The 11,364-nt window shown below is 42.7% G+C and overlaps 1 protein-coding gene across 1 annotated transcript; it reads left to right on the forward strand.

Moving 5' to 3' along the window:
- The first annotated feature begins 1,411 nt into the window (after positions 1-1,411).
- On the forward strand, positions 1,412-4,339 carry LOC147461074 (pentatricopeptide repeat-containing protein At1g79490, mitochondrial-like). Its single transcript, XM_086508701.1, has one exon. It carries the CDS (start codon positions 1,525-1,527, stop codon positions 4,243-4,245), a length of 2,721 nt encoding a protein of 906 aa, XP_086364827.1. The 5' UTR covers positions 1,412-1,524; the 3' UTR covers positions 4,246-4,339.
- Positions 4,340-11,364: the final 7,025 nt, after the last annotated feature.

An 11,364-nucleotide genomic window follows, 5' to 3' on the forward strand; every position in this document is an offset into this window, starting at 1 on the left:
TTGCTTGTCAAACATATCTTCTACTCGAGGCACAAGAAATCTGGTTTTGATAGTGATATGGTTTAGTGCTTGATAGTCCACACACATACAATATGTACCATGTTTCTTTTGCACTAAAAGGACTGGAGAACAAAAGGGAGAGGAGCTAGGCCTCACCATCCCTTTGTCTACCAATTCTTGTACTTGCCTCATGATCTCCTCTTGTTGAGCTTGAGAAACTCGATAAGGAGGCTTGTTAGGCGGTGAGCTTCCTAGAAGGAGCTCAATGCGATGGTCATCATCCCCTCGTTTTGGAGGTAAGTCCATAGGGATACCATCGATGAACACATCTTGGAATCCATTTAGAAAATTACACAAGTCTAACTCTTCTTGATTCCTACCATTTACATTTGATGAAACATTAGGATCTTAGCATCTCAATCTCTCTCTCTCTCTCTCTCTCTCTCTCTCTCTCTCTCTCTCTCTCTCTCTCTCTCTCTCACAGGTCGTAGAGCAGAGGTAGGGACTCTTCATAAAACATAGGTGAATAGAATCTCTTCTTCTTCTTCTCTTCTCTCTCTCTCTCTCTCTCTCTCTCTCTCTCTCTCTCTCTCTCTCACTCAGGTCGTAGAGTAGAGGTAGGGACTCTTCATAAAGCATAGGTGAATAAAATCTCTTCTTCTTCTTCTCTCTTCTCTCTCTCTCTCTCTCTCTCTCTCTCTCTCTCTCTCTCTCTCTCTCTCTCTCATGTCCTTCTTCGATATAGTCATGGTGAAGATGACGTGGGGAGACACCTCTGTAGGTGCAAGTCCATGAATGGCAGGGGAAGCTTAGGTGCAAACTCGAAAGAAAGGCGGATTTGTAGGCTCGTAGGGACGAGTCCAGAGGTAGGGAAGGGCAACACATAGACGAAAAAAGGTTTTGGCGACACAAGCAGGAGGTAAGGACTAGGCGATGAGGGTGGAGGGAATCTAGAAGGTATCTTTCAATTAATGTATTTTATTTTAAGCGAGCTAATATGAGCCACTGTTTAAAATTAGATGATACAATTTTATATTAAAACACAACAAAAACTCCATATGATTGTAAGCACTTACCTAGGGCGGTTACAGATCGCCTGCCCAAAGTTAGGCGCGCTTGCGTGGACTCCAGATGACGAGCTCCTATTTGGCCTGCAAAAGGGTCAGCACCCAAGAAGATAGAAACTCCGCTGCCCAAGGTTGGGCGGGGATGGAGCTCGCAACGCGACAACGGCACGGAACCAATACACTGCTCGCATTTCTCTGAAAAGATAATTATTTAATTAATATTGAATCTAACTTGGCCAGGCAAGTGGTAAAACACGTCCGCCCACTCCAAAAAGATGGTCATTGGTCTGTAACCGGCCTAAAACTTACTCTCCCTTAACAGGCCTTAGTGCCTTCTCACCTTTGCTTCATTCATTCCTTGATTTGGCATCGTCTCTCTGTTGTGTTCTTTCGGGTGTTGCCATGATTTGCAGTAACAGGAGGTGAGCTTCTAGTGCAGAAGGAAGGTGATCGAGGGATGACACGAGGAAGGTGGCGAGAGTGGGCAGCGAGGGGATGCGCAGCACACGCGTGGGGGAGCAGTGGCGGGCAGATGAGGCGCACCCTCGTGCAACAGGTGCGCTATTTTCATCTTCCTTCATGTGGGCGATGCGCACATCGCAGTGAAGCTCACTTAGACAGGTGGAGCTCATCCCACCGTCGCCTCTTCTCCTCTGATGGCTATCCAGCCTGGCTTGACGACTTTATTCATTTGAGAGACAAAGGAGAGTTGAAGCAGCAGCTGAATGACAAAGGAGAAAAACTATCACAAAGTCACGATACGTTTGTTCATGTTGACAGAACGACAGTTAGTGATTCGGACCCTGGTAGTGACTGTACAAATGTGCAGGCTGCCTCTTCTGCTCCCAATGAGGAATCCGGCTCCTCAGAGTGGATAGAAGAGGTTGTTTATATGGATGAGCAGGGTGAAGTCCTGGAATCTTACAAAGGCTACCGTGAGGCCAAGCCTGGACTAGACGATTTTGTGTATGTAGGAGAGAAGAAGAAGGCGCTTTCTGATGATGAAATAGTGGAGAACATCTGCACTATCATCAGACGATGGGGTTGGGGTGTGCATGCTGAACTTGAGCTTGGGTGCATGGCGTTTACACCGACCTCTCAGCATGTAATCGATGTTTTGAAACAATTTAGGGATACAGATGTTCTATTGGGTTTCTTTAAATGGTTGAGACAACAAAAGTGGTACACCCCAAGCAGTGCTGTGTTTACATTGCTTTTAGACCGCATTGGCCTTGCAGGAAATATTGATGAGATGAAATTGCTGCATGAGACAATGAAGGCAGATGGTTGTGAAGCTTCTTCAGTGACGCTCAATGTCTTGGTAAAATGTTACCTCAGAGCCTCCAGGCTGGATGATGCATACTCTTGTTTCATGGAGAGTATTGAAGCAAAATGTCTGCCTGATCCATTCACGTTCAATACCTTGATTGGGTCATGTTTAACAAATGGACTTAATCACAAGGCGATTGAGGCTTTCAACTCTTCAGTAGAGGTAGGCTTTGCTCCTGAGAGGCACATATATGAGGCCATGGTTCCTATTTTTGCGAAGGTAGGGAATTTAGAAAAGGCGTATGGATTGTTTGAGGAAATGCGCATGAAAGGGCATCAACCAAGTCCTTCACTTTTTGCATGCCTCATTGACAATCTTGGAAGAGCTGGAAGACTTGAATCTGCGATGAAGCTCTTTACTGAATTTAAAGATTTTGGTAGGATCCCAACTTCCAGTATGCATGTATCATTAATCGAGTCGTTTGCCAAAGCTGGGAAGCTCGAAATGGCAGTGAAAATCATGGGGCAGATGCAAAAGGCTGAACACGTTCCTTCAACTTCTTTGTTCATATGCATCATTGAGGCTCACTTGAAAGCAAGACAACTTGAGAAAGCAATGCAGCTACTTGGCAATATGATGAAGTTAGGGCACTTGCCTAGTAGAGGTCTTTATTCTTCTTTCATTGATGCACATCTTAAAGCCAGGGAGCTAGACACAGCTATAAAGCTCTTTGGTAGTATGCAGGAAGCAGGGGTCTTGCCTACTCCACCTGTTTGCACTTCTTTGGTCCAAGCTTGTGCCACCTCTGGAGACCTCCAGATGACAATGCGGCTTTTCCAAGGCATGCATAAGCTTGGGTTCAGACATGGGGAAGGAACTTATGCACTGTTGCTACCACTTCTAATGAAGCAACCACAATTGGACATTTTAACCAACTTTTTGCAGGACATGAAGAGCAATCAGCTACCTGTGGATGGAGTATCAAGCAATGCTCTAATGGGAGTTTTGCAGGATGAGCATGCAGATCAAGGTTGTAAATGTTACAAGCTTCTGTTGTCAATGAACATTGACCTAAATTCAAGAGTTAGTCGTCAAGTACTGGAGATGTCGCTGAAAGAAGGGATGTATGATATAAGCAAGTTGGCAGTGGATCGACTGATGCAGTCAGGGTTTATGCCAGACTTGAGGATGTACACGCTCATTCTTAGCTGTTTTTCAAGATGCCAATGCCTAGAAAAAGAAGGCATTATAATGTCAATGCTAGGTGTCACTGGCCATGCGGCACATAAATTTTTGTGTGGTTTACTCAGTAGTCCTGAGCAAAGAAAAGATTCAGCGCTGAATTTTGTTCGTTCGTACTATCAGGACTTGGAAAATAACGTTGATGAAAAGTTAGCTCGATGGTTCACATGTGTAGTTCTAAACTACCTTGTTTTGATGGGCCAAATAAAACGTGCACGGTGTGTATGGAAAGTGGCATATGAGAGAAAGCTTTTCCCAAATAGGATTTTGTTTGACCAAGAGCTCGTGTGGTCTTTGGATGTTCGAGCCCTATCCATAGGGGCTGCACTAACTGCTGTCGTGCACACGTTGCATCGTTTTCGAAAACGGATGATCCATTATCACTCATTGCCTAGGAGAATAAAGATTGTAACTGGAGGAACTCTGAATGATCCTATTATGGACTTGTTAAGGCCCCTGGATTCACCATTTGAAAACCATGGGGGGGCTTTGCGGTGTCGTGGAAATTATGTGGCACAGTGGTTCACTAAACCAATTGTAGAGAAGTTCCTCGAGAATGATTTACCCACTAGGGATGAAATTGTCAAGCAGAAGATTAACATGCTTTTCCCAAGGCCCAAACCTGAACCTTACATGTTGATTTTGAATGCCGAAACAGTTGTATAGATGCTGTAGTGGCCAACAGCAACTCATCCATCTTCTTGGAGAGCATGTATGCTTTTCTCCGCAATGATCTGAAGGCTGGTTGCATCATTGTCAATGAGGTGAAGGCATCAGCAATGATTCGATGGGTATTGACATGGTCGCAGTTTGTTTTGATGTGTGGATATTGCAATTGAAATAGCTGTTGCCAGGACATGCAAGGAGAGAAAATATGAAAGGTCAGGGTGATTGATAGTAGTGATGCATTTTCAAGCATTACTTTGTCGATCATGCACTAAATCGCATTGTTCTTGAGAGGTTCTTGACCTCTTGGCCTGCAGAGGATGTTGGGACTACAAGATGCTACGCTTTGCTTTTGGTTGGCATGTTGATTACTCTGACGAGTTTTTGTTGAATATACACAACTTTATCTGGGACGAGGATTTAGTTGAGGCATATCTCTACGTGCTTTTCTTATTGACTGTGTTGTGCACAAGGGATCTGTGCACAACCAACATGGTACCTTTTGGTTCATAGTGTTGGTCTTTTTACACCAAACACTGTAGAGAGATTTGCTTGCCACCATGCCTAAAATGTGGTCGAAACTTTGTTCGGCCCCATAGCTGGAAAAGTTCTCACATCTTGCAACTCTGGATGCTTGTGTAAGTGCTTGATAGGGCTGAGAAGGAGGTAACAATGAGAATTCAATCACATGACTAGAGACCAGGTTGGATCTCAGGTGTGATGCAAGATGCAGTGGGCATCTGGTTAAGCTTTCTGGCACATTATTTGGGTCTTTCAGGTGTAGAGGGGTTACAAACAGAGAGCAGGTCAAGCAATGTACATACAATGAGTTCATGACAACCATGACTGTATGGGACCCTTTTTGAAGCCTGAAGTTTTTTTGCAAATCACATTTGATATTTTGCAAATCACACCTACCCTTTTCTTGGTGAAAAGAAAAGATATGACTGATCGGTTGGCTTCTAAAGAACAGTATGGCAGAAGAGGATTCCAATATGCATTACATAGTCTCAGAGCGAAGAGGACAATGCGATTCAATAGTTCCTAGACTTCATTGTGGTTGCTTTTTCAAAGTATTCGTCAGTTATGAACATATCCAAAAACTAGAAAGTGTGGGCCACTTAATATCGAACTGACCTAATGCTGTGATTACGATCTCCTATGAAAGAGGGTGATTGCATTGTAGGAGGATTTGCTTGGACACAGCTATATCGTTTTTACCATGTGAATTGGAATGTTGCATTTGTTCACTTTTGGACCGAGGCTAGTATGGGATGGGCTCAGGATGCCGTTGTGGCTCTAAAAGGAAGGTTTTTTTGACTGCTGTTTTCTACTCGGTTGATATCTGTCAAGTTTGAAATGTCGAAAGGGGTCAACCCACAAGCCAAAGGTATGAACAACCACATCTGACTATGCTTCCAACGGACGAAGGGGACCCCTTTAAAGGCTAGCCATTCTAGCAGAAAAGAGGCTTCACAATTCTTTTTTGCAGCATTCTTGCAAGGGAAAGCAATGCGAACCTTAAAGGGATGAATTTTCGAACTGAAATTATTTTGAGTTCTTAGAGATAAGACTTCACAATTCTTTTTTGCAGCATTCTTGCAAGGGAAAGCAATGTGAGCCTTAAAGGGATGAATGCCCATCTTCCAATGTCAGATTCCAGGATATTTCCTCCAAGTGGAAAGTTCCTCTGGTTAAGACTTTTCACTTTGACAAGTATTTAATTCTCTCATGATGTCATGTATGTGGTCACTGTAATGCAAAAGATGTTCTAGTTCATGAGATTGAACTAGAGGTTCACCTGTGACAATTACATTATTCTCTATGCTAAAAAAATTTGTAGAACGAATCACATCAAAAGCTGTATGCAAGTTATTAGGGAAGTGTAATTTGTAGACAAATTCATCAGCCTCTTGATATTGAGAGAGATCCAGAATAAGTAGTAGATAACTCGGGTCCTTTTTCAGCCTTCAAACTAGGCACATGTGAATAGAACCATTTTTCTTCACCAACAATGTCCTTGCAAAAGTTACAAGCTTTATAAAGCCACGTTAGAGGTAGGTAGCTAATAAAAAGCCCTTGGAGAAGTACTCGGCTTAATAAAGCCAACTAAGTATAGTCAGCTAGACGACGTTCCGCCTCTTAGTTTCTCTAGCATTGAGGCCTTAGAAAGGCTCATTGATGGGAATGCTTCTTTGAATGGCAATGATGCCATGTTGCACCATATGCTTAGGATGTAGCCGAATTAATAGGTCTTGAGGGAAGACTATTTTCAAATTTCTTTATTGATTAGAATAGCTTTGTATGTAGCCTAAAGAGAGCGTGGAAGAAGAAGAGAAAGCATGGAAGTTGAGGAAGAGACCATAAAGCAAAAGTTGCCTCTTGGGCTTGTGTGTTGAGCGGCCTTAGAGTTCCATCATAAATTATATGTAATCCTTTATGCAAGGACTAGTGACACGTGTGGCATTCATGTGTTGTATCTAGCCCATAGCCCAGATAGGAAACAATGCACCTTCTAGCAAGTAGCTAATTATTGAAACTAAGATAAGCAACCTCGTACTTAATGATGTAGTGTCATAGTGATGATAGACCATGCATCCAATATTTGTGTCATCCTTTCAATTATTGTCCTAGTTATGATCAGGTAGAAACTCTATCCAAATGTGATTCGCAAACACCACCCATGGAGCAAGTTGAGGCTATTGGTTCATTGGCATCACTTTCAAGCCTTGCTGCCCATAGGCGATAGACTTGCCTCCATAACATTCACCACATGCAGATTGTGATGCAATCGATTCAAATGATATCTACTTTTTCAAGAGAAGATGTTCAAAATCATGTTTGTACTCATACTTTGTGCCCTCTAACATAGGCCGCTCAATGGATTAGAAAGAATAAATTGAAGAGTAGAGTGCACAGAATTCGTGTGTGCGGTGCGGTATATGCGTGCAAGAAGGGGAGAAGGAGAGAGTGCAAGGTGTTGTGTGGGTGAAGCAAGTCTCAAAGTGAGGTGCCCCTTATTCTCTATATATGTACAAGAATAAGGTCAGTGGGCGGCCGAACACTGAACGTCCGGCCTCAGGCAAGGGCATAACATCTTTAACCTCAACAACCTTCCACTCAAAGGCGAATGTGTCAATAAGTGAGTGCTAGTATGTACAAGAAAACTGGTGAGAGACTCTCTCAACCTATGTCCATTAGCTCGCTCAATCAATCAGTCAATTTACATGCAATCGTATTGGCTCTAGGATAGGCGAGCGTGAGTATTCACGCTAGGGCCTACATGTAAATCTCGCAAACAACTCTATATGGTTTGCAAAACTCCAATATGCATCGTGCTACTATCAATCATTGTACGGCTGATAATCCCTGTTGCAAATGCTCCCATTGCAGCTGCTAAGTCGGGCCTTGACACTAGTAGGTCGTACATCAGACGTCCGAACATTGACGAAATATACGCAAACCTGGCTGTTCTGGCCTCCCCTGTGCTATCTGCATGTATTGCATCATCAGAACTACCCATCGTGTATGGATATGTCATTGTCAACATTCGGATGGCTACGTACATGAGACGTCCGAACGCTAACGAAATTTGCACAAACTTGGCTATCCTAGCCTCGCCTGCTCTATCTGCATGTACTGCAACATCAGGACTATCCATCGCGTATGAATATGTCATTGTCGACACTGGGATGACTACGTCCCTCTCACCTATAGACGGAAGAATGTGTCCTGGCATCAACTTATCCCCTCTTGCATGAACATATCAAAGAACTCCATGTCTGTCATGTCTACGTTTGTCCCGCTCTACCTCTACCTACACAGACTCTGACAACACCTGCTATGTCTCACTAGAGCGGTACCATTCTACCTCTATCTTTATAGAGTCTACTGGCACGTCGTGCACAACTAAATGCTCTGACTTGTGAGTATGGTGGAGCTCACCTGAGTGAAGGAGACACATCTCGTCTCTCGCTCAAAGCAAAAAACAAAATCGAGACTATGCCGTCTCATACCTTAGACACATGCATAGGATATACCAAGCCACTACATGCTCCTTGGCAATCACTAATGATTCGCAATGCATTTAGAAAGACTGCTCTATCTCAGCTGAGGAACATAACACACATGTCGTAGCATATATGATGCACCACTAGACAATGACAAGCAAACATCTCTTGCACCTGCAATGTCAAACGTTGAGCCATCGGCCAAGTGTACACATGCAAAGCTCCCACTAGAAAAACTATTGAGCCACTCACGATACGGTGTGACATGAAAATTTGCATCCTCATCTAGCAACCAACGAGAGGGTGTGTCACCTCTAGAAGACATCACGTTTCCCTTTAGCATTCCTCCTCCTTACACATTACCGTATGAAGCCACCATTGTAGCATGTGTCAAAACCTCATTTGTATCTTGAATACATCTCCGATGTTGTCTCATACATCTGAAACAAAAGTGCCTAATGTGCCTTGTGTGACCACAATGCCAACATCGCATGTATCGACAACTACGAGATCATCGTCTCTCACGAGTCATCCCTGTCGACTCTGAACTGTCACACATGTCAGCTAATTGGATGCCAAGAAATCAAATTATGACGAGAAATTTGACAGAGTCTCCCCTGTTAACTGAGCAAAAAACTCAAGCAAAATCTCAACCATCATAGACTATGCCAAATTAACTCGACCACTACACATTCATGAAAACCATGATCAATCGCATCAAAACCGATGCTCACATATGCATATAATCACCTCCACAATCTATTATCTGCAAGCATACAATTTGGGACAAACATATCAACTGAGCATAAAGCGCATAACCATATATGCAAGTAGTGAACAAATAGTGCTCAAAACGCATCCCAAGTAGGCCTAAAAAGACTTGTCAAAAAAACCTATAGAACCTGTAAAGCCACATGAGCATATGCAACTCTCACTTCTGCGAGAGTGTGTATAAGGCTGACAAAACCTGTCAAAGTGAGAGTAAACGCTCGATCACTGCCAAAATGGGAGTCACACTCGACCATTAAACCATGAGAAAGTAGGTTGCAAATACGTGCAAAACATGGCAAGAATCTGGGGACAAACGGAGAGAGCTCCTGTGTAGTTTGAGAAAAAAATCTCAAAAATCTCACTAAAAACGCATGAAAACAGGAACTTATGTCTCAGTAGAAAATTCCACAGTCTAGTATACATCAATTGCAAAAACCTTGGCAAACAAGCTCACTCTTAAACAAGCGGCTCTATGAACAAGTACCTGTCAATAAAACGTTGTAAACTTGTGAACCTGCTACCTGCGAGCTATACCTAGCTCAAGTTGTATTAGCAAATGCATACATAGCATAAACTACACAAAATTGTGATAAAACCACTCTTTGGAATACCCCACACAATCATACACGAGCACTACACAGTGCCACAAGGAATCCGCAACCTATGAGCAAACCACATGGAAGCTAGCGCACACTACCTTGTTGGTTGAAAAGTACATTGATTGAAAACCAAACGCATAGCACAAGCAGGCACCAGTGGTCATAAATTCCATCCAAGATTCGAGCTCGCTCAAGGGAAAACCACCCCGAAATGGTCCGTGGGAGCTGTATGTGTGGCCAAAGCTAGAAAACGAGGAACCATCGAAGCCGAAACGGCGTCTGTTGGGGGGGGGAGACACTACGGAGCCGAGCCGCTCCGGATGCGGACTACAGGAGAGATGATGCCTCTCTCGTTCGTCAGTCTCCTGGTACGTCGAAGTCGGGAAGTCTAGAAAATTTGTTGGAGCCAAACATAAAAGAGTGCAGTGCACAGAATGCATGTGTGCGGTGCGGTGTGCGTGTACGAGAAGGAGAGAGTGCAAGGTGCTGTGTGGGTGGAGAAAGTCTCAAAGTGAGTTGCACCTTATTCTCTGTATATGTACAAGAATAATGTCGGTGGGCGACCGAACCCTGGATGCCCGACCTCAGACAATGGCACAACGCCAATGCTATGTTGTGTTCTTGATTCCCTTTCATGCATAGTAGTTGAGTCTAAAACCCCCATAAGAGAGAACCAAAATCCCTCTTAGATCTTGAGTATCATCCAAACACTTCAAAGATTAATGGCCCACCAATCGTTTACAATTGGAGCATGCATGTCTAAATCCATGATCATTAATCAAGATCGTGGTTATAGTAATCTTCGTAAGCCACTTTAGCTTCATAGCTTTGTGTATCATTACATCATACTCATCATAAAACCATGTGAATTAGTGCTATAAAATCATGGTACGATGTGAGTAATTAAGAAATAAGGTATGAGGTAAATGTAGTAGGTACTCAACTCAATGAGAATCATGGTTTTACAACTTGAAGTTGTTATTAAAGACGACTTTGTTCATGATATAGAGTTTTTAAGGCATGCAATGGTTGACATTAGAGATCTTATGAAAAAGGTATGGATTGGTGTCACAAGTGAGTACATGCATTTGCACACTACAAAATATCGATGTGAAGGCTTTGTGAGCATGCAACCTCATGCAATAGAATCAAAAGAAAAATTGATGTAGAAGCACAATCCCGAAGGCATATTTGCAAGAATTGGTAACCTAGCTTGGTACATAGCCATTGCTCTTAGGCCACCAAGAGCTACCTTGAATTCAGGAAGCTTGACCGTTTGTGCTCTTGGTCAATCGTTCAAAAATTTATTAAGTCTTCATCATCCTTGCTGCAAAAGATCAAAGATCACAACATTACGTACTTCCCTTGATTTTCTTGCAAACAATCAAGGAAAATCGAAGAAGTCAAAAGCTTTATTTAGAAAAAATATTTGCATTTGTTTTCTACTGAACTAGATGTCACATCATGAAACAAATTTGATAACATGCAATCTTTGCATGAATAAGAATATAGCATGCAAATATTAATAGGCATGCTAATGAGCAACTGCACAACAATAGTGAATTTTGACTCCATATGAAATTGCTTATGGAGCATGTGTGAAGCGTGAACAAGGAATCTTGTCTACATAACCGAGGAGCAAGAACAAGGGTTTAACATTGAAAGATTTTCAAAAATCAAATTTAAGGAAAAAACTGTAAACAATTTTCCTAATTAAGTAGGATTAAATGGGATAATTG

Source organism: Adiantum capillus-veneris, chromosome 3, assembly GCF_014529385.1.
Source record: "Adiantum capillus-veneris isolate H3 chromosome 3, ASM1452938v2, whole genome shotgun sequence".
NCBI classification, from domain to species: Eukaryota; Viridiplantae; Streptophyta; class Polypodiopsida; order Polypodiales; family Pteridaceae; genus Adiantum; species Adiantum capillus-veneris.

Excerpts from the sequence above, each read along its gene's own strand:
- LOC147461074 (XM_086508701.1), top strand. The coding sequence starts at position 1,525 with ATGACACGAGGAAGGTGGCGAGAGTGGGCAGCGAGGGGATGCGCAGCA.